Source organism: Equus quagga, chromosome 11 (assembly GCF_021613505.1).
Source record: "Equus quagga isolate Etosha38 chromosome 11, UCLA_HA_Equagga_1.0, whole genome shotgun sequence".
Classification (NCBI taxonomy): Eukaryota; Metazoa; Chordata; class Mammalia; order Perissodactyla; family Equidae; genus Equus; species Equus quagga.
Window position 1 is genome coordinate 93,983,076 of NC_060277.1, and position 23,076 is coordinate 94,006,151.

General features: G+C 55.5%; 1 protein-coding gene across 2 annotated transcripts; it reads left to right on the top strand.

Annotated features, from left to right (window-relative positions):
• ERBB2 (erb-b2 receptor tyrosine kinase 2) lies at positions 1 to 22,901 on the top strand. 2 transcript variants are annotated; one of them, XM_046674827.1, is made up of 28 exons: positions 1 to 268; positions 3,994 to 4,097; positions 6,595 to 6,746; positions 7,895 to 8,108; positions 8,834 to 8,968; positions 9,274 to 9,342; positions 9,516 to 9,631; positions 9,760 to 9,901; positions 10,763 to 10,882; positions 11,207 to 11,333; positions 12,903 to 12,976; positions 13,064 to 13,154; positions 13,355 to 13,554; positions 13,920 to 14,052; positions 14,137 to 14,227; positions 14,905 to 15,065; positions 16,837 to 16,884; positions 18,218 to 18,356; positions 18,438 to 18,560; positions 18,857 to 18,955; positions 19,230 to 19,415; positions 19,550 to 19,705; positions 19,824 to 19,899; positions 20,202 to 20,348; positions 20,752 to 20,849; positions 21,058 to 21,246; positions 21,528 to 21,780; positions 21,917 to 22,901. In XM_046674827.1, the coding sequence occupies exons 3-28, from the start codon at positions 6,612 to 6,614 to the stop codon at positions 22,270 to 22,272; spliced, it is 3,678 nt and encodes a 1,225-aa protein (XP_046530783.1). In that variant the 5' UTR covers positions 1 to 268; positions 3,994 to 4,097; positions 6,595 to 6,611; the 3' UTR covers positions 22,273 to 22,901. The 2 variants fall into 2 exon arrangements, with proteins under 2 accessions (XP_046530783.1, XP_046530782.1); XM_046674826.1 differs by lacking the exon at positions 3,994 to 4,097 and having other exon boundaries at positions 141 to 268.
• The last annotated feature ends 175 nt before the right edge of the window (positions 22,902 to 23,076 follow it).

Below are 23,076 nucleotides of genomic sequence, written 5' to 3' on the forward strand. Positions count from 1 at the left end.
GTTGTGGAGCTGAGATTCCCCTCCATCGTGCCCATCGTGCCCAGAGAGCCGAGAAGAGCCCCCCGAGGCAGCCGCCCGCCCCTTCGCAGGGTACCCTTTCCGGCGCCGAGCGCCCGGCCCCCTCCCCTCGCCGCGCCCGGCGCCCTCCCAGCCTGGTCCAGCCGGAGCCATGGGGCCGGAGCCGCAGTGAGCACCATGGAGCTGGCGGCCTGGTGCCGCTGGGGGCTCCTCCTCGCCCTCCTGCCCCCCGGAGCCGCGGGCACCCAAGGTGGGTCTGGTGTGGGGTGGGCATGGAGCAGGACGGGACCCTGCAGCCTGGGACCCCCGCCGAAATCTCCGGGCCCGCGGGGGCAGAGGGGGCCATACGAGCTCCCCGACCCGAAGTTTCTGACAGTCCAGGCGCTCGAAGCAGCCGGTCCTCGGCAGGGAGGGGGCAAAAGAAGGTGGGACGGGGGGGTCAGTTACAGCAGAGCGGCTCTAGATGTCCCATTCAAGAGGCGGGCGCTTCCCAGACTCCGCGACGGCTCCGGGGACTTGTCAAAAAAGTTCTCTGAAATTGTTCAGAAAGTTTTCCCTCAAAGGGTGTATCGCATGGTGCATGCGTGTGTTCGTTCGTGTTCCCCCTTCTAGAGCCCCCTCAAGCTATCTCAAAGCCTTTCCAGTTGGCAGCCTCCGCCTCCAGACTGGACTGAGCTGGATTTCTCGGGGGTCTCTTCTCTCCGCCCCTCCCCCTGCCCCCTCCGCGCCCCCCTTCGGCCGATAGGGTTTAGTTACTCCAGCTTCGGGCAGGATCGGGGTGTGGGGGGTGGGGAGGTGGGGGACGCAACCTGTCCAGCCCGAGCCGGGGAGGAGAGAGTGGCCAGTCGGACTGCAGAGTTGCCTCATGCCGGAGTCGGGGTGGGGGAGGAGGAGACGTTTGTTTTGAACGTTTCCTTTAGGGCCCGTTTAGGGACTGAGGGCTTTGTGACTTTTGGAGAGCATGGGCCCCGGAGGGGTGGCGGTGGGTTTCCTGGTCTGGGGCTTAAAGTGGGAGAGTTGTGAGGGAGTGATTCCTGGGGGGTTGGAGGTGGGAGGGAGGCTAAGAAACAGGACCAGACAGGGGTATGCAGAGGGCTGGGTTGTCCTGCCCTTTTCTTCTGGCTGTATGTGGGGAAGGGGGATGTGTGTGTTTGTGGGGGGTGCAGTGTGTGTCCTGCCCATCTGCCTGTCAGTCCGTGTGCAACAATGATTAGAGGTATGTGTACTGGAAGTAGACTCAGTGCGGGCACCGAGCGGGTGTTCCCCGTTTGTTGCCTCCTTGAACCCTTAGAACAACCCTATAAGAGACGTCCTGCTGCTGTTCCCATTTTCCGGGGGAAACCTGGACTTAAAGAGGTTAAGTAGCAGCAAGTAAGTGGGGAGTCCCAGATTGGACCCCAGACAGTGCGACCTCCGACTACACATTTGCAATCACTATATAAATCTACCTTGAACAATGGGAGACCCTGCTCCCTGCACCACAGGGTTGTGGGAAGACAAAATGAGAGTGTTTTGGAAGTAGTGGGTGGTCTCCATAGGTCAGGGAGTCTGGAGAAGGGGTGGGTGTTATCCTGTCTGTGTGTTGCCCCGGGGCCCTTCTGTCAGAGCAGAGCGTTGCTGTGTTGTCTGAGGGGCATCTATTCTCGGGTGTTCTTGAGTTGTGTGGTCTGTGTGTTTGTGTGTCTGGGCTTTGTGTTGCCAAACAGCAGTCTCCCTGCTGACTTGGGGACTTGGCTGAACTCTGTCCTCTCAAGGAACTCCCTCGAGGTGCTGGGCCAGATCTGCTGTAAACAGCGGGAGGTGGCCCCACACCTTCCTTCCTTCTGAGGAAGGTGGCTCCTCTTTCCCGGAGCCCATCCTTCCCCTCCTTGTTTTCCAGGCAGGTGTCTTCACCCCTGACCTTCTGCTGAAAAGGGTGAGGCCAGGCTGGGCTGTCAGCCGAGCTGCTGCCCTCCTCACCTGGGCCTGCGAGTTGAGCAGGTGGAGAGCAGCCAGGTTGTTGGGATCTGAGGGGTCAGTTCCCCCACCGACGACTGTGGCCTCCTCGGGTCTTCCTCACCCCTCAACCTGCACTGCTGGGTTGTGTGTTGTGCAGGGAATGGTTAAAATGGCAGCGCACCACCCAGCTGCCTCCAGCACCCCCATTATGTCCCAGGACTGAGGGCTGTGGCAGGAATGTGGGGGAAGGGGAGAGGGGGGAGGGCCCAGAGGGTCAGGGTTTTGCTGAGATCCTTTCTTGGAGGTCAGAGTTTCGTAAAGTGCAGCAAACACATCCTCTTTATCTTGCAAAGCTCATATTTTAATTCCCATAGGATTCCCCCAACAGCCTCCTTCCTTCTTTTTACTATGCTTAGGGAAAGTAACCTCATTTTAATATTCAGGAAAAAACAATTGAAAAGATGGGATCAAATGCAAAGAGAGAAAATAGATTGCATTCCACATACAAAGCACTTCTTATTTTCTCTTGGTTTGGAATTACCCCTACTCCTGCTGCAGGAACTTCCCAAGCCTTAACTTAAAAACGACAGCGTGCCTCCTGTGTGCCATGTTCTTCTCCATTACAGTTTCATTTTCTCTCTGCAACAATCCTGTGAGGGAGGTGCACAGATAAGAAAATTGAAGTTCAAAGGAAGGAGGTGACTTAGCCAGGGCTTCCTGGCGACCCAGTAATGTCCAGGGCATTTTTGGACTCTAATAAAGAGGTGTTAGGAGCTGGTCAAAGTCTCATTCCATATCTGTACAGGGATGGGTTGAACAAGGCCTCAGGGGCAGCCAGGTGGCCAGACTTGGGTACAGGTGCTACTCTTATTCAGATGAGTGACCTCCCTTATCTGGACTATAGAAAGTGGGGTGAGCACGGTCCCCTCTAGGTCTCCTCTTGGCTTCAGAGTCCTCTCCCTCCCTGTTCAGCTCACGTCTGCCTTCCACTTGGACCCTCCTGGCATGGCAGGGGGCTGAGGGCAGGAGCTGGGTGGAGGCCAGTGGGACCTGCAGGGCTCTGGGCAGGGGAGAAGCTGGAGAGGAAGCATGAAGGACCAGTGTGGGCCTGGGGCTGGGGGCTGGTGGCGGGCCCAGGTAGTTGTGTCTGCCCCTGGGTGCTGGAATGATCTGGAAGGAGAGCCCCCTCCCCACCCTCAACCTGTGGGAAGCCCCCTTGGGGTGACACTTCCATCTCTCGCTAGGCCACCTTCCCTCCCCACTCCTGGGAAGAGAGTCCCCCTGGGAAGAGAGTCAGGGTAGGGCGAGGGGTGTGTGCTCTCTCAGGGAGTGGGGGAATTACTACAGCCAATGTTGGTGTTGCCTCAGCTTTGTTGACAAAGCCTTGTCATGTTCACAGACTGCTTTTTGATTCATTATCTCATTTAACTCTCATTTAACTTCCCTGCAGAGAGTAAGAGTTGTTATTGTTTTATTATCCCCTCCTTACAGCCAAGTTCAGGTCAGTAAATACTCATTACTAAGTCATAGGCATGGCCGGGCATACAGATGAATCTGACTTGGCCTCTGCCCTGGAGGTCCAGGCACGTCCTCAAGGTCACACAGTGAGCAGCCTGGCTAGGGTTCTGGTCTAATGACCCTGAGCCCAGGCTCTGGTCTGACATCAGGCCTGATACACCAGGGGTGGCTGTGGGGTGAGTCTTGGCATCACAAGAATGGGTTCTGGCCCTGTGGGTCTGGGGGAGGGGAGCTTTGGGGATGCAGGTATGTTCCTGGAAACCAAAGGAAATATTGACTTTTGTGTGGTAAGCAAGAGGAGCAGCTGGGGCTGAAGGCTGGTGAGGAGGAGAGAACCCACTGGAGAGCACCCCCAGAGCTGGGACCAAACCCTGATTGCTGAAGTCCAGCTGAAGGGACATGGGCGACCCTGACAAGCCCCTGAGCATAGGGATGGACACCATGATCTCAACTGGTCCCTTTTGCTTTGGAAACTCTTGATTGGACTTCATTCATTTATTCATTCATTCCTTCATCCAGCAAACACTTACCTGGCGCCCACTGTGTGCCCTGCCCTGGCTCTGGGCTGGTCCTGCGTCATACTGACTTTGCCCTGGAGAGCTGGAGGTTGGGGCTTCCGAGGGGTAGGTGTCCTGGAGTCAAAAGAACTCCCCAGTGTGGAGCAGGGTGTCATGTCCTCCAAGAAAATCAATGGGGGTGGGGTGGACGTGGGGACTGTGATGAGGACTGGGGAGGGGAGACTGGGGAGGAAATGGGGGAGTGGGAGGGCCATGGTGAAGGGGAGGGAGGTGGAGGTAGGGGAGGAGTCAAGAGGGCCTTTTAGGCTTCCTGTCAGGTTGATGGGGGTGTCAGCCCACAAGCCTCCAGCTCCCTGGGAGTAGGTCTCAGGGTACCAAGTTTACCACCTGTTGCAAAGAGTTTTAATCAGACTTAAATCAGACACAAACTCCCTAGTGAGGCGGGGCTACCGCTCTTTCTGGTCCTCCCGCCCAGCCCAGCCACCCTGTCCAGCCCAGAGCCTGTAATGTTTATCTGTGGCATCAGTAGAGTTGGTGTGTATTTTACCTTTGTGCGGGATGTGGGGTGAATTTGTATGTGTGCAGTTAGGCCTCGTGGAAGGAATGTGGGCTCTAACGTCAGACAGACTCGAGTTCAAATCCTGCCTCTGTTGCTCACTCACAAGCTTTATGATCTTGGGAGAATAACCCCTGTCAGCCTCCGTTTCCTTCTTTGCAAAATGGAGTTTGCAGTCCTAGCCTCTGGAGGATGTTCTGAGGCTACTCCGAATGCCTGCTAAGTACACAGTAGGCACTCAGTTAATGCTGCTGCTCCCAGTGTTCCCATTGTTGTTGTTTTCCTATTGCCTGGCTGCCACAGCTGTGTCCCTTAGAGGCGGCAGAGGTCCGCAGGGGGTGGAGACAGCCCCTGCCCCAGCTCTCCCTGTGCCTGTCCCAGGCTTGGGCCAGGGCCTTGGGGTCTGGGCCTGGAGACAGCTGTGCCTACAAAGCAGCTGAAGCTGCCGAGGCCGGGGGAGGTCCTGGCAGTGGGGCGTTATTTTGGGCCTGGCCTGCCACCCCCCTGCTCCTGTTTCTCTTAGGAGTCTGGGGGGAGGGACCCTTGAGTTCTATTTCTGGGTCCTCCCCTTCCTCCCCTATCTGCCCAGAAGGATGGGAGCAGAGACCACTCTGGGTGTTAGTGGGAGGCTGCCAGCTCGTAGCCATTGGCACAGGCAGGCACCCCAGGGGCTTGCTCTACCAGCCTTTCCCTAGCTTTCTGGAGGCAGGAGTATCTCTTATTACTCCCTAGGATTTGACCTTAGGCTCCAAGTTGCTGGGGGAGCAGGAGCCCTGGTGTCAGACCTTGAAGTCAGCCACCATGCCGTCCCCCTGACTCTGCATGGAGTCCGTGGGAGGTGGAGTGGCGACCAACAGGAATTCTGGGCAGCTCAGGCACCTGTGGGACTGTGTATCTGGGGGTGCCCTCCACCCACCTCCTCCTGGCACACCCTCCTGAGCAAGACGCACTACATGATTCATCTTCTCACCAGAGCAGAAAAACGGGTTCAACTGGGCACCTTACTCTCCCCGCCTGCTGTCAGGCATGGTGCCAGCCACTGCCCAAAGTACCCCTCACCAGGGGTAGTTTACCCCTTGTAGTGTTCCTGGACTTAGCGTGCACTTCTGGTCTCTGGGACACCCATCTAGGGTCCAGGGGGGCCAGGGTAGTGGTTCGTCTTGATGCCCTTGGGCCAATGGTTGGCACCGGGCAGGTACACAGGGCTGACGTAGTGCCCTTGTGGCAGGAGTTTCATGGCATAGATTCTGCCAGCTGGTTCTGGAGTCTTGCCCTGAGGAGGTGGCAAGGGTGAGGTACCAGCGTAGGAGCCTTTGGAGTAGGCATCACTCTGGCCTAGTATCTGCAGCCTAGGTCCCGATGCCCACAGTCAGGGTCTGATGCTCCTTTTCTCTGCCTGGGGGAATTCCAGAGGTCCCTGCAGGGACCAAGCCCCCAGTGGTCCCCATGCCCCAGATATGACTCCAGCTGACCCTCCTTCCCGCTTTCTGGGTGGCATTGTGGGGGTGAGTGTTCCTTGCCAGGAGGTTAGCATGTGGGTGGCGTTGGAATGGGGCGGGGGGAATGCCCTGAGTTTGTTTGCCTGGGAGAGGGGCAGGGGGTATCCAGAGGACTCATGATTCATCGTCGCCTCTCTTGGGTGATTTTTACCCCTTGGCCTTGAGTCGTGCCTTTGGGACAAAGGGAGGCTTTCTTTGCCAGCCAAAACTCTGAATGGGGTGGGCAAGCTCCCTAGGGCTGGCACGACGAGGCCCCCTCTGGATACTTAGGATGGGTCGAGTCAGAAGGAGCCTCTCCCCTGATTTCCCTCCTCTTCCCAAACTTGAGAACTCTCTTTTGTTGTTGGACCTTCTGGAAGAAGAGGAGGGGTCCTTCAGTTGTGTTTTCTTGCTGTCTGAGATGTGTAACAAGAGAGGAGGGGTCCTTCAGTTGCGCTTTCTCACTGTGTGAGATCGCACAACTGTAGGGACTGAGTATGGAGGACGTGGCCAGGGTGGAGAAGCTCAGTGGGTAGTGTCCTCTGACCCATCTCCTCCCTCCTGCCAGTGTGCACCGGCACAGACATGAAGCTGCGGCTGCCAGCCAGTCCTGAGACCCACCTGGACATGCTCCGCCACCTCTACCAGGGCTGCCAGGTGGTGCAGGGTAACCTGGAGCTCACCTACCTGCCGGCCAGCGCCAGCCTCTCCTTCCTGCAGGTGAGGCCCACGAGCAGCCCAGCCAGGCTCTACCCCCAGCTGGGCTGAGCCCTCTGCTTATAGATGGGTGGTAGAAGAGGGTGCCCCTGCCCTATATTTCCTCTCTTGTTCTGGTTCCTCAGCTGGGAAGTCCTTTCTGATATCTAACCCCTACCCATTGTACTGAAAGACTGGTTGACTCCCTCTCTATAACGTGGCTGGCTGTGGACATATCTGGGTGGAGTGCGTCTGTTCCTTTGCTAAATTTTTTTCCTCTCCTGCATACCCCTGTCCTACTGCCCTGGCCACTGTCCCTCTCCCATCTGGAGTATTGAAAGGGCTCGGGGCCGGCCCAGTGGCGCAGTGGTTGAGTTCGCACGTTCCGCTTCGGCGGCCCGGGGTTTGCCAGTTTGGATCCTGGGTGCGGACATGGCACCGCTTGGCAAAAGCCATGCTGTGGCAGGCGTCCCACGTATAAAGTAGAGGAAGGTGGGCACGGATGTTAGCTCAGGGCCAGTCTTCCTCAGCAAAAAGAGGAAGATTGGCAGCTGTTAGCTCAGGGCTAAGCTTCCTCAAAAAAAAAAGAGAAAGGGCTCATGGGAGTTCCAGGTCCAGTTGCACCACTGACAAGCCATGGGAATGTGGTCTAGGCCCTTGGCTTCACTTGGTCTCAGTTTCTTTATCTGTATATTGGGAAAAACAGGCATGCTTTGACTCCCCCTGGGGTGCCCATTTTGAAAATAAAATGGGAAATGTATTGAAAGCATCAAGAGAGTGGAAACCAGACAGCTGGGTTGTGTCCACGGTGCCCTAGAGTGGGGCCGTGTGTGCGATGCTTGGTCTGTTGAATCGCAGACATCATCTTGTTCCGGCCTTTCCTTTTACAGATGAGGAAACTGAGACGCAGAGAGGGTTGGGTGCTTGCTCACAGTCTGCAAAGTGCTCCCCGTGTCATTATCTTTCCTGATCATACGAGAATCTGGTTCGGGGAGGTGGGGAGCGGCGGCCTTGATCTCCATTTTATGCATGAGGGAGCAGGACTGTTCAGTGGATGGGGGCCTTGCCCAAGAGCCGCAAGCACTGGGCAAGCCTGAGGAGGCCTTGAGGGGGGTAGTCACGTTCCAGGGCCCAGGCCTGGCTCAGCCCCTCCCTACGCTGTCCCCTCCCAGGATATCCAGGAGGTGCAAGGCTATGTGCTCATCGCTCACAACCAAGTGAGACAGGTCCCACTGCAGAGGCTGCGAATCGTGCGAGGCACCCAGCTCTTTGAGGACAACTATGCCCTGGCTGTGCTGGACAATGGAGACCTGCTGGACAATGCCACCTCTGCTACAGGGGCTGTCCCAGGAGGGCTGCGGGAGCTACAGCTTCGAAGCCTCACAGGTGGTCATCATTATCATTGAAACTTTCTCCTGGTTATTGAGAGCTAACTAGGGCCCTTCTGGATGGATGCAGGTGGAGCTAGGGAAGGTGCCCTTGTGAAGATTAGAAAAAGATTTCCCTTCTTCCCAGGAAGTCACAGCTTTTGCCAGCCCACACAGTAAGAAGTAGGATGCAGGCCACTTCTTGGCTGAGTACACATGGGCAGTGAACAACCTGTGTAACTGCACATGGCAACCCTGGAGCTGATAGGGTGTGCCAGATGCTTTGCATGGGTGATCCCATTTCAGTCATGCCTACAATCTTGCAAGGGAAGCATCAATGTTATTCGCATTTTACAGATGAGAAAACTGAGGTTTGCAGAGGATAAGTGACTTGCTCAAGGTTATATAGCTAGTTAGTGGTGAGGCCGGGTTTCAGACTCCAGAGTCTCTCTTTTAACTGCTAAGCAGTGTGCACAGAGTAGAGGTAGGAGGAGAGGAGAAAGTGATTTGGACATCTGGATCCTGACATGGACAACTCCCTCCTCCCTGGATCTTGGTTTGTTCCTGTGTGTGAGGGGGTGGTATTGGTAGGGCTAAAAGATGCTGAAGGTGTCTTCTCTGAGCCCCGGGAACCTGGGGCATGTTTAAGAGTCTGGCTCTCCATTTAGAAGGCAGATGGGCCCCAAGGGAGGGCAGAAGGTGACAGATGGAGAAATAAGCCTGTGATTATTGCCTGCCCCACAGAGATCTTGAAGGGAGGGGTCTTGATCCAGCGGAACCCCCAGCTCTGCCACCAGGACACGATTTTGTGGGAGGACATCTTCCACAAGAACAACCAGCTGACCCTCACGCTGATAGACACCAACCGCTCACGGGCCTGTAAGCCACACTGCTCCCCACCTGTGGCCTCCTCTCTTTCTCAGACAGCCCAATGACCCCAACCTCCTGCTTTACATCCCCCCGCCCACCGACCCCGCACTTACACCACCCACTTCCTTTTTCTCAGTCCCTCCTGCCGTCTCTCTGTGTCTCTTCATCTCTGTGGTCCTCTGTCCTGTCTCCGTCTGCTTCGAGGACGTGCCTCTGTTTTCGGAGCCCTGTTTTCCTGCCTGGGTCTCTCCCTCGCTGTGCATTCTGTCTCCTGGTCTCTGTCTCTCTCACTCTTTCTCTGTTTCTCTCCCCAGGCCAACCCTGTTCTCCAGCTTGTAGACCCTCCCACTGCTGGGGAGAAAGTTCCGAGGACTGTCAGAACTGTGAGTCTTAGGGAGGCCCAGAATCTGGGGGGGCATGGGCTGGGGAGAAGAAAGGTGACATGGGAGGGTGGGACACCCGGAGACAGGAAGTCTCCCCCTGGAAGTGATGCTGGTGACAGTCTGGCGCCTGGGTTGCCTGCCGCCCAGCCCTCATCCTGCCCTTTGCCTGACAGTGACGAGAACTGTCTGTGCCGGTGGCTGTGCCCGCTGCAAGGGCCCGCGGCCCACCGACTGCTGCCATGAGCAGTGTGCTGCCGGCTGCACAGGCCCCAAGCACTCCGACTGCCTGGTACGTGCCCACCGGGCCCCACCCCATAAGGGGTGAAAGGGGTGGGGCACCTTGCCTGGTACTGCCCTCTTGCCCCTTGCACACCAGGGAAAAACAGCCCTGTGACCACCAGCTGCCTGTGCCCCCAGGCCTGCCTCCACTTCAACCACAGCGGCATCTGCGAGCTGCACTGCCCATCCCTGGTCATCTACAACACAGACACCTTCGAGTCCATGCCCAACCCTGAGGGCCGGTATACCTTCGGCGCCAGCTGTGTGACCGCCTGTCCTTGTGAGTGCCAGGGAGAAACATCGTTTTAGTGATTTTGCTGGGGAGGTGGGTATATGTAAATGCGAGCTTACTGCGAGTATTGTCTGCCCTTTGCTTTGGGGAGCTGGTCACGACAGTTCGAGTCGAGCTGCCTCGTCCTATCACCAGCCGTGGAGCAGGTGGCCGCAGAGTAGCAGCTAAGAGCCCAGGCTCGGGAGCCAGACTGCCTGGGCCTGACACCTGGCTCTACCACTTACTAGTCATGTGAGCTTCTTGCCGTGCCTCAGTTTCCTCATTTGTAAAATGGGACCAGTATAGTCCCAACCTCATAAGGTGATTATAAAGTTTGGATGAATTAATATTCATAAGCTCTTAGAACAGTGCCTGGCAGATACTAAGCGCTCTTAAATGTTAATTTTTATTCTATAGTCTAGGTAGATCTGAGTTTTATTTAACGGCTTCCCTATTTACCGATGGGCATTTAGGGACTGGCCTCGGACCTGGGGACCTCTTTTCTCTCACAGGAGACAGGAGTGGGCTTTCCAGTCCTCGTCACCTCGCCGTGGTGGGTGAGAGGACAGAATGTAGAACCAGACCATTTGGATTCAAATCCTGCTCTTCCACTTACTAGCACAATGACCTTGAGTAATTTACGTAAAGCTCTGTGCTTTGGTTTCCCTTTTGGCAAAAGGGGAATCTAACAGTGCCTATCACGTAGGGCTGTTATGAGGAGTAAATGAATGTCACGTGCTCGGACATAGAGTAAGGGCATTTCAGTATCGGGTGATACGGTTCTTACTGTACTACCTGGGCACGGTGACACTCCTCATGGTGGACTGTGAAGGGCCAGAGCTCGTGGTCACATGATCTCGATCTCCGCAGACAACTACCTGTCTACGGATGTGGGATCCTGCACCCTGGTCTGTCCCCTGAACAACCAAGAGGTGACAGCTGAGGACGGAACACAGCGGTGTGAGAAATGCAGCAAGCCCTGTGCCCGAGGTACCCACTGGCCACCCCTGAGCCAGGCCGCACTTCCTGCCCCTCTGCACACCTAGCCTGGCCTCGCTCACTGTCCCACCCTTCCACAGACCCTCCTGGGACCCAGTCCTTTACTCCCACTGTCTCTGCCCCTGGCCCTCCCCAGATCAGTCCCACAAGTTCCCCCATATTTCCTGCCAGTGTCGGGAGGGGGCATGTGGCCCCAGGAGGGGACTGTGGACAGGACCCCGGGGGGTTTGAGTTCCTGGTGTTCCATGTGGGGGCTGATCAGTCCTGGTGCGGGGGCTGAGATGGCCGCTTCCCCACTGGCCCCTCTCCCCGCAGTGTGCTATGGCCTGGGCATGGAACACCTGCGGGAGGTGAGGGCGGTCACCAGTGCCAACATCCAGGAGTTTGCTGGCTGCAAGAAGATCTTTGGGAGCCTGGCATTCCTGCCGGAGAGCTTTGAGGGGTAAGGATACTCGGAGTGGCACAAGGGGTGGAGGCAGCATGAGGGCAGTCACTGAATCCTGAAGACCGGAAATGGCAGAGTCTCTTGGGGACGGTGGGAGACAGAGGCGGGAGGCCGGGATCGCAAAGGAAGAAGGTGGGAAACCAGAGGGAACAGGGACTTTGGGGGGATTATTTTCATAAATTACATGTTATCCATGAACATGCACTTGTATGGAGGGCAAGCCATCCAGATAAAGTGAAATTCTCCTTGAGTTCACTGTAGCGTCATTTGTAATAGCCCCAAACTGGAAATAACGCAAGTGTGTGTCAATAGGTAAATGAGTAAATAAACGGTGTTGTGTCTACCCAATGGAATTTTCAGCAATGAAGAGACATGAACTCCTGATACACACAACAACATGAGTCTCAAACACTATGTTAAATGAAATAAGCCAGACGAGAGAGTCCACGCTGTGAGGTTCTCTTTATGTGAGGTTCTAGAATAGGCAGACCACTCTGGTGATGGAAATCAGAACAGTGGTTGCCCCAGGGTGGGGGCACTGGAAAGAGACACAAAAGAAATTTCTGGGGTGATGGAAATGTTCTGTATGTCAGTTGAGGTGGTGGATACACGAGTGAATGCATTTGTCAAAACTCAGCAAACCGTACACTAAAAATCTGTGCATTTTATTGTATGTGAATTGTACTTCAATAAAAATATTATTAAAAAAAGGAGACAATTCCTTTCAACACTTCTCCCCTCCACTCCCCTTTCCAGAGAAGACTGCTGCTAACAGATTGCGTGTTCTTCTATACCATTTACACGTACACAGACACACACACAGAGAAACACAGTCTTAGTGATTTTGCTGGGGAGAGGGGTTTATGTAAATGGGAGCTTACTGCGAGTATTGTCTGCCCTTTGCTTTGGAGAGCTGGTCACGACAGTTCGAGTCGAGCTGCCTCGTCCTATCACCAGCCGTGGAGCAGGTGGCCGCAGAGTAGCAGCTAAGAGCCTGGGCTTGGGAGCCAGACTGCCTGGGCCTGACACCTGGCTCTACCACTTACTAGTCATGTGACCTTACTGTGCCTTAGTTTCCTCATCTGGAAAATGGGGGCAGTATAGTTCCAACCTCATAAAGTGGTTATAAAGCTTCGATGAGTTAATATTCACAGTGCCTGGCAGATACTAAGCTCCCCTAAATTAGTTTTTCGTCTGTAGTCTGGATAGATCAGGATTGTATCAAACAGCTCCTCTATTTACTGGTGAATATTTAGGTCATGTTCAATTTTTGCCTTTACAGTCAGCCTTGGACATGCCTCTGGGAACAAGGGCCAGTGTCTCTAGGCCACATTCCTAGAAGTAGGGTTTCTCGATCAAAGGCTGTAAATACTGATTTGGTGGAGCCTGCCAAACCAGGGCCTGGGCTTTGAAGCTGAGGATGGGAATAGCTGGGCTTGATGGGCAGAGGGTTTAAGTGCAGTCATTCATGGAGGGGAGGGCGGAGGAGGATGGCAGGGCCAGCGCTGGGGCTCACGCCTACCCCCTTCTTGGCCCAGCTGATTCCTCTCCTAATCCTCCTTCTAGGGACCCAGCCTCCAACACTGCCCCCCTACAGCCTGAGCAGCTCAGAGTGTTTGAGACCCTGGAGGAGATCACAGGTGGGCTCTGCCTCTGCATCCTGCTTTGAAGGGCGTGGGGGGTCCTCGTCCTATCCCCACACCCCTAACCTCACCCTGTGCCTGCAGGTTACCTGTACATCTCAGCGTGGCCAGACAGCCTGCCTGACCTCAGTGTCTTCCAGAACCTGCGAGTAATCCGGGGCCGAGTTCTGCATGAGTGAGCACCAGGGGAGGGGGCCTGGGAGAAGCTTTGGGCGCGGTGGGTGCTCCCGTTCCCCAGGACTCCAGCAGCAGTCTTTCGATGGGAGTTTGCAGAGTGTGCTGGGGACAGGAGGAAGGGGAGGGCAGCCCTCGTTGACCGGGGTGGCATCGGTGGCACACTGTCCACCCCGCAGCTGAGCACTCCTCCTCCCACAGTGGTGCCTACTCGCTGACCCTGCAAGGGCTGGGCATCAGCTGGTTGGGGCTGCGCTCGCTGCAGGAACTGGGCAGCGGGCTGGCCCTTGTCCACCGCAATGCCCGCCTCTGCTTCATCCACACGGTGCCCTGGGCCCAGCTCTTCCGGAACCCCCACCAGGCCCTGCTTCACAGTGCCAACCGCCCAGAGGACGAGTGTGGTAAGATGGAGCCCAGCGCTGCATGCTCCCCGTCTGCCAGCACACAGGAGTAACCACCGGCCCCTAGCAGCAGCAATCTGGGACTTGTGCAGCCTGCCCCTTCCTGGCGCACCATTCTTGACACAGCTCTGGCTGGCTTGACGTCTTGTCATGGCTTCTAGCAGGGTCCTGCCACACTGTCTTTGCAACCCTGCCTTCCCTTTCCTCCCTGTTCCTGGGACCTCAGAACTCTTTCTCTCCGTGCACTGCCCTGTACCTACCCCACCCCTCCAGCCCAGAGCCACCCCCACAGCCTCTTACCCTGGCTCATGTGGACCTGGAGCCTCCCTTAAGAGTCCCCTCTGCCACCTTGCTCCTCACTACAGTGGGCGAGGGCCTGGCCTGCTACCCGCTGTGCGCCCACGGGCACTGCTGGGGTCCGGGCCCCACCCAGTGTGTCAACTGCAGCCAGTTCCTTCGGGGCCAGGAATGCGTGGAGGAATGCCGAGTACTGCAGGGGTATGCGGGGCAGAGGAGGGGGGCAGCTGGAGGGGTACACGGGAGATCCTTCCAGATCTCCTCACCAGCCGTCCCCTCTCTCAGGCTCCCCCGGGAATATGTGAAGGACAGGTACTGTCTGCCGTGCCACCCCGAATGTCAGCCCCAGAATGGCTCAGTGACTTGCTTTGGATCGGTGAGGTGCTGGTGGGCTCAGAGCTGGGAGAGGGGAAGCAAGGGCTGGGATGCTGGGGAATCGCCAGAGGCCTGGCCGAGTCTGGTAAAATATCCCTGGAGAGGGCTCCGAACTCAGGCCCAAACAGCAGAAGGGTGAAAGGAGGCTGGGATGCTGGGGAAGAGTTGTGTAGTGGACCCTGAGACCCTTGGGACTATGCAAAGATCCCAGGAAGCCTGTGTTCTTGGCTGTGGCTGTGGCAAGATGGTTAGACCTGTGGGCTTAGGCATCAGACTACCTGGATTCAAATCCAGGCCCTGCTTCCAACCTTGGTTTGCTCATTTGTAAAGTGAATATTATACTAGCACCTCCCTTACTGGGGTGTAGTAAGAATTTCTTAAAATAGGTTTTGGCACGGGAAAGGCTTTCTCCATGTTAGTTACTGTTATCGTTTTTTGTTGTGCCTCAGGGAATACGCCCCCTCCTGTTAGGTAATAGGCCTGCCGTTCTTCACCTGAGCCCTCACCTCGGGGGTGAAACTTTGACGAGGGGGAGCTGGGTGAAGAACAGGGGTCCCAGGAGCAGGGTGAACGTGCTGCTGAGTGGCCATGCGAACCAGGAAGGGGACCCAAGGGCCTGATCCTGCTGCCCTGGGGGTGGCGGTGCCAGCCCTCCACAAACCCTTCCTTCCCTCCCAGGAGGCTGACCAGTGTGTGGCCTGCACGCACTACAAGGACCCTCCCTTCTGCGTGGCTCGCTGCCCCAGCGGTGTGAAACCTGACCTCTCCTTCATGCCCATCTGGAAGTTCCCAGATGAGGAGGGCACGTGCCAGCCGTGCCCCATCAACTGCACCCACTCGTGAGTCTGAGGGCCTTTTCTGCAGAAAGGAGGGCATCGTTCCAGGAGCTTCTCTGGAGCTCTTATTATAAAAGGGGGACAACTCTGCCTTTGTTTACTCTGAGACTCTTACTTCTTCGTATCTTTTTTTTGTTCTGATAACAAAAGTAACATGTTAAAAATTTTTTAATGAAAACGTGAAATATAAATGTCGCTAGCCCTTCCATCTCCACCATTAATAATTTGTAATATTTTTCGTCAAGTTGTTTTTATCTGTGCACATGCTTATATATTATTATGACATATAAAATATGTTTAATTGTATCAATATAAATATTATTACTCTTCAGTTGTTTTTATCTGTGCACATTACATTCTAACATATATTCTTTTTACCAAAATGAGATCATACATATTGTTTGTAAATTGCTTTTTTTTCACTTAGCAGAGTTTTGCAATGTTTTTCCATGTCGTAACATGGTGATCTACCCTGTTCTTTTTATTTTTTTCATTTGATTGTCTTTAATTGCACATGAAATACATGAATACATCCTTGTGATAAACATTTTATTTTATTTATTTATTTATTTTTGAGGAAGATTAGCCCTGAGCTAATTACTGCCAATCCTCCTCTTTTTGCTGAGGAAGACTGGCCCTGAGCTAACATCTGTGCCCATCTTCCTCTACTTTGTATGTGGGACACCTACCACAGCATGGCTTGCCAAGCGGTGCCATGTCCGCACCCGGGATCCAAACTGGCGAACCCCAGGCCCCCGAAGTGAAACGTGAGCACTTAACCGCTACACCACCGGGCCAGCCCTGTGATAAACATTTTCAACAACATAAAAGTATAAACATTGCAGAGCAAATGTGCCCTGTCCTTCCACTCCCCGTCCACCCAGTCTCTCCATTCCCCGGGGAGAACCACCAGATTCACTCTGGCTGTGTGTCTTTCCAGGCTTTTGTCTACACATTTACATAAACATATATTGCATTATATTAGGTTGAGTCATATAAGGTTGCTGTTTTTGTAGGTCAAAAATGATCAAGAGATAATAATTTCATATAGTTCAACTCATATATAATCAGTTTTGGGTTTTGCGTGTGTGCATTTTTTAATGTAAATAGGATCACAGCCTACAAATTGTTCTGCACTTTGTACTCCCCTTTATGTATCTTGGAGGTCCCGCCTGTGAGTGCACACGAATCTACCTCCTATTTTTTTTTAACGATTCAGTCTGCAGCGTGGATGTAGTATTATTTAACCGTGTCCCTGTGTGAGGGATATTGATTGAGCTTGTTTCCTTTTTTCTTTTACAGCTTATTGCACTTGAGCTCTATGTACAAGTGAGCATCTTGTACATGCCTCCTAGAGTACAGGTGTTGGCATTTTTAGGGTATCTCCCAAGAGGTGGAACTGCTGGGTCACAGACATTTAATAGGTTTTGCCAAACTGTCTCCTGCAAAAGTTGTGCCAGTTTACTGCCTTGCTATTCCTTTATGGAGGGAATAATCGATCTTTTGGACTTGATCCTTTGGGTGCCCTCCACTTCCTAGCCCCCCACAGGGACGTGCAGGGGAGCAGGGGACGTGGCTTTGCAGGCTGGAGGAGGACTCTCCTCGTGGGGTGGTAGCAAGAGTACTGATGACCTTGAGCCCAGTTTCTGCCTTTGTTAACTGGGGTAATAACCCAGCCACACCCACCTCCCCGGTTGTTGTGAGGCTGTTGTGAGGCTGGAGTGAGCCCAGGAGGTGGATCCCAGCCTTGTTGACGGGACTCTCTCTCCTGCAGCTGTTTGGACCTGGATGACAGGGGCTGTCCCGCCGAACAGAGAGCCAGGTCAGCTTGATCCCCAGGACGCACCCCACATTGCCTCTCAGTCCCCCACCAGCCCCTGGGTGGTCACTGCTGCAGGGATGGGGTCTCCTGACATGACATATATCCCAGCCCAGCCCACTCTTGCTCTGTTGATCCTCCTCTCAATTCGCTTTAACAAGTGGATGGAGGACCTGCTCAGGATGCTTGGGGGAGTGGGGAACAGGAAAAGATGGCACAGACACCCAGCGCCTCCCCACCTTCGAGTAGCTAGATGTCTTGTAAGGGACACAGGTGGCATTCAACTCCCCGGGACTCCAGGTAGATAGAGACGAGAGTGCAGCTGCAGCACTGAGGAGGAACGGTGAATTCTTGATGGTGGGTGGCGGGAGGCTTCCAGGAGGAGGCTGCGTTTGAGCCAGGCCTTAAAAAAGGGGGCAGGTATGTCACTTGCATTAGGGGGAAGGCAACCAGGTGGCATTTTGGGGGAGGGGTCAGGAAAATCTGGGATGTTTTTGCTCAAAGGTTCTGGTGTGGTGGGCCATTGAGAAAGCACAGAGAAGGGAGTGAGGCGTGAAGTCAGGGTAGGGCCAGATCTGGAGGGCAGAGGCCCTCCCTCACCACCAGGCCACAGGGCTGGACTTGTTTTCTAGGCAGTGGGGCGCTTTGGGAAGGGCTTTGGGGAGAAAAACAGCCTGGAGTCTGTCCTAGGCAGTCATTGTCCGTTAAACAAGCGTTGCTGAGAGGTTGGCGATGTGCCAGCCCTTGGCTAAACCAGGGAGGGGCCAGGCAGACCACGATGCAGGGTCAACACCCAGGAGCTCCCTCTGTCCCAGGATGAGCCAAGGCTTGAAGGAGGATCCCACAGAGAAATGGTGGTCCAGGCAGAAGTAGCAGTCTGTGCAGAGGCTAAGAGTTGTGGAAAATCATGACCTATGGGTGAAAAATTTGGCTGGAAGCTCAGAATCACTGGGTGCACATTCCAGGGCCCCACCCCATACCACAGTCAAAATCTCTGGATGTGGGGCTCCAGACTCGTGCATATTAACAAGCTCCCTGGTGATTTTTGTCAGGAAATTTGAGAATCCTAGGGTAGAACCATGGGCAAGAGCATGGACAATTTGGAGATGTGGATGGAGAGGGCTTTGAATGCCCAGCAAGGAGTTTAGTCTTTATCTTGGAGGCAGTAGGGAGCTAAGGGAGGTTTTAGAGTAGGGCAGAGAGGATCAGAGCCTGTGGGGCACCCTTCCAACTTCCCTTTCCAAACGCTATTGACCTCCATGCCCTTCCATGGGGCCCCTTCATCCCTCCTGCCCCAGACTGGTCCCCAATCCCTGACCCTGGCTCCCGCCCCCAGCCCTGTGACATCCATCATTGCTGCTGTGGTGGGCATTTTGCTGGTGGTGGTCATTGGTCTGGTCCTCGGCATCCTAATCAAGCGAAGGCGGCAGAAGATCCGGAAATACACGATGCGGAGGCTGCTGCAGGAAACGGAGGTGAGGCAGTCTGAGGGCCTCCCTGCCCATCTGGGTCTGCAGCTCAGTCCCAGGCACTGATGCACCATCCCCTCACCCCAGCTGGTGGAGCCGCTGACACCTAGCGGAGCGATGCCCAACCAGGCTCAGATGCGAATCCTGAAAGAGACAGAGCTGAGGAAGGTGAAGGTGCTTGGATCCGGAGCTTTTGGCACAGTCTACAAGGTCAGGGGTGGGGCCAAAGTTCTGGGGTGGGCGGTCCCAGAGGATGGGTGGGGTGTGGCCAAGAGTGGAGGGGAGCAGGGGGTGGGGGGGCCTGCTCTTTGGCAGGGCAGTTACAGAGGTTGGAACAACGGGAAAAGGAGTGGAGGATGGGCCTAAGTGGCAGGGTTGTTCCTCAATAGTGGGGTTGGCCTAAGGATGGGGAAGGGTATTCGGAGCACAAGTAGTGACCTTCTGGACCACTGCAAGTTGGATCTGGCCGGCCCCCTTCCTGCTCATGTTCTCCTGTTTCTGCCCAGGGCATCTGGATCCCTGATGGAGAAAATGTGAAAATCCCAGTGGCCATCAAAGTGTTGAGGGAAAACACATCCCCCAAAGCCAACAAAGAAATCTTGGACGTAAGCCTCTCCACCCTCTCCAGCTGGGAGTGTAGGAGGGACCCCCTGGCTGCAGGTCTGCACTCTGGTCTCTCTCTCTTTCCTGGGAGACAATTTATGATTCCCCAAACCTCAACTCTTAACCTCTCTAATCTGTGGGCCATGGTTCTGGTTTATGAGGGATGCAGTTAGATTGGGTGAGGGTCCCCCGTCCTGCCTCAGCCCTTAGGAGGGGTGTGTGGTGCTGGGGGTTTGTGGTCTCCCGTACCTTCTCAATGTGTACCCTTGCCCCCAGGAAGCATATGTGATGGCTGGTGTGGGCTCTCCATATGTGTCCCGCCTCTTGGGCATCTGCCTGACATCCACAGTGCAGCTGGTGACACAGCTTATGCCCTATGGCTGCCTCCTAGACCACGTCCGAGAACACCGCGGCCGCCTGGGCTCCCAGGACCTGCTGAACTGGTGTGTGCAGATTGCTAAGGTATGCAGTTAGGGGGTCTGGACTCTGCAGGTGCCCTTGGAGGTACGCCTCTGTCTCCAGGCAGGGCTAGGATGGGGAGGTTTCCTGGGAGAGTGTGGCCAGAGCATGGTCCACAGGGATGCCTCTGATCCCAGGGGATGAGCTACTTGGAGGATGTGCGGCTTGTGCACAGGGACCTGGCTGCCCGGAACGTGCTGGTCAAGAGTCCCAACCATGTCAAGATTACAGACTTCGGGCTGGCTCGGCTGCTGGACATTGACGAGACAGAGTACCATGCGGATGGGGGCAAGGTTAGAGGAGGGAGCAGAGTGAGGCGAGGTGGAGTAGGGTCTGGCTTCTGGGAAAACTCTGAGAACAGCCGCCTGCCCACCACACCTAGTTTAAGGACTTCCTCCTCTCCTCTCCCAGGTGCCCATCAAGTGGATGGCGTTGGAGTCCATTCTCCGCCGGCGGTTCACCCACCAGAGTGATGTGTGGAGCTATGGTGCGTGGTGAGGAGGGTTGGAAGGGATGGACAAGGAGCCATGGCCCTGGGGGAGATGTTGGTGGAAGGATGAGAGCCAGGATGGGCCTTATCGTGAATGTGAGAGGGAAGGAAGGGGCTGCCAGTACCTCAGTCTGCCAGGGTCTGTGCACTTCCCAGGGATTGGGGAAAGACTGTGTGGCTCCTGCCCCTTGGCATCCCTCCCCTCTTTTCCCCGTGGTTCCAGGCTCTAGGGCAGAGCCTTTGGGGCTCAGTACACTAAAGATCCCTCTTGTCCCCCCAACTCTTAACTCTCTGCCCAGGTGTGACTGTGTGGGAGCTGATGACTTTTGGGGCCAAACCTTACGATGGGATCCCAGCTCGGGAGATCCCTGACCTGCTGGAGAAGGGGGAGCGGCTGCCCCAGCCCCCCATCTGCACCATTGATGTCTACATGATTATGGTCAAATGTGCGTGGCTGAGCTGTGCCAACTGCCTGGAGGAGGGGTGGGAAGTCCTGGGTGGAGGGGCCTACAAGGGACCTGAGAGGGGGCCAAGAGCAGGATGTGGACCCAGGGGCCCTGATATGGTTAAAGGAGCCTCTAAAGGTTCTGGCTTCCCTTTTACAGTACCAATCCAGAGGAGCTCTAAAGGACCAGCTCGAAAGAGACTCATACGCAAAATAAAAGGGGAAACTAGTAGAGATTCTCAAAGATCTGGCTCAGGACCCGAGTCTAGTACTTCTTTTCTACCAGCTGAGACCTCTGGACTCTAGTAATTGGGGTTGTCTAGACCAGACTGCAAAGGGAGGGAGTGGGGCCCGCACACAGGCTGCAGCCACAGCTGAGATGCTGAGCTCCCTCCTGTCCCCAGGTTGGATGATTGACTCTGAATGTCGGCCGAGGTTCCGGGAGTTGGTGGCCGAATTCTCCCGCATGGCCAGGGACCCCCAGCGCTTTGTGGTCATCCAGGTACCGGGGGCATTTGCTCCCAATCCCTGCCTATGACTTAAGAGGACTCTCCTGCAGAGGGTGGAAAAGGAGATGACTCCTGGGTCCCAGGCCTCCAAGCCCAGCCCTGACCTGACTCATCATCCCTCTTGTCCTCCCTGAGCCTTCCTCGGGAGGCTGCCCGTTGAGCTGGGGAGAGGCTGCCATGCTCTGTCTCCCTCTTCCCCAGAATGAGGACTTGGGCCCTGCCAGCCCCTTGGACAGCACTTTCTACCGCTCGCTGCTGGAGGATGATGACATGGGGGACCTGGTAGATGCTGAGGAGTACCTGGTACCCCAGCAGGGCTTCTTCTGCCCGGACCCTGCTCCTGGTGCTGGGGGCACAGCCCACCGCAGGCACCGCAGCTCATCCTCCAGGGTCAGTGCCCTCGTTCACACTGTGGTGGGTGTGTTTGGTTACCTCTCCCAACCCGAATGGACCCTAGCCCAATGTCCCCACAACCATCACCTCTCCTGGAGACCCCATTATCCCTAAGGAGGATTCCTATTGCCTTCCAACCCATGACCCCATTCTTTCCACGGTGACTGTGTCATACCCCAAAGGTGACTTCTGTTTATCTCCTGTGACCCTTTCACCTCCCATGGAGTCTCTATCCCACACCCATGAATGACTCCCATCATGACCTCTTTCGTCCCCAGAGTGGCGGTGGTGAGCTGACACTGGGGCTGGAGCCCTCGGAGGAGGAGCCCCCCAAGTCTCCACTGGCACCTTCAGAAGGGGCTGGCTCTGATGTGTTTGATGGTGACTTGGGAATGGGGGCAGCCAAGGGGCTGCAGAGCCTCCCGCAACATGACCCCAGCCCTCTACAGAGGTACAGCGAGGACCCCACAGTACCCCTGCCCCCGGAGACTGACGGCTACGTTGCCCCCCTGTCCTGTAGCCCCCAGCCTGGTATGGAACCCAAGCCTGAGCTGAGAGATTGGGAGGTGGGGGAGTTGGGGGTGCTCAGCCCACCATGAGGGCAGTGGTAGTAGCCCAGACACGCGGATTCCATCCCCTGACAAGCCCCCTTCTCTTGCCCTTTCAGAATACGTGAACCAGCCAGAGGTTCGGCCGCAGGCCCCCTCGCCCCTAGAGGGCCCTCTGTCTCCTTGTCGACCTGATGGTGCCACTTTGGAAAGGCCCAAGACTCTCTCCCCCGGGAAGAATGGGGTTGTCAAAGACGTTTTTGCCTTTGGGGGTGCCGTGGAGAACCCTGAGTACTTGGCACCCCAGAGCAGAGCTGCCCCTCAGCCCCACCCTCCTCCTGCCTTCAGCCCAGCCTTTGACAACCTCTATTACTGGGACCAGGACCCATCAGAGCGGGGCTCTCCACCCAGCACCTTTGAAGGGACCCCTACAGCAGAGAACCCGGAATACCTGGGCCTGGACGTGCCAGTGTGAGCCCAAAGGCCAAGTCCACTGAGGCCCTGCTGAACCCTTAGGGAGTGGGGACGGCCGGACTTGTGGCCCATGTCGGGACCAGGCGGGGAGAGGGCCCTTGGACCACTTCAAGGGGAACCTGCCATGCCAGGAACTTTCTTTCCTACTCCCAATTCCCAAGTGGCTGAGAGGGGCCCAGCCTGGTTGGAAGACGGAGCAGCACTGGGGAGTCCTGAGTGATTTTGGAGCCCTGCCCCAGCAGACTGTAGGTTCCAATGGATGCCACAGACACAGTCTGCTCACCAGTCTGGTCTCTTCTTCCAGATCCTTGGCACTGAAGGACTTAGGGAAGCTGGGCCTAGGAGGGGAAGGGGCCCCAAGGGAGTAAGAACAAGAGCAACCCACACAGAGACTGTCCCTGAGACCTAACTGCCCCCAGGAAGATGGGAGCAGCAGGAGCGCCCAGATCCAGTTCTTGTACAGAGTGCTTTTTTTGTTTTGTTTTTACTTATGTCTTTTGGGTTTTTTTTAAAGATGAAATAAGGGCTCGGGGAGCGTGGGTATTGTGGAAGGGGCACCCCTGGGATTGGGGGAGGGATGTCCCTTCTCCACACCCACCATCTCCATTTGCAAATATATTTTGGAAAACAGCTGGGCACTGGCCTATGTCTAGGGGTGGCTCTGTGCCATCCCTTACTGCTCACCTCCTAACTTAGACTCAACTCATCTTTTCTTGGAAGGGTCCCTAGGGATCTTGAGAAAGCTTGAAGAGCTTATCTTCCAGTTTCCTGGCTTTTGGGTTGGGGGATCTGAGAGTTGGGATTC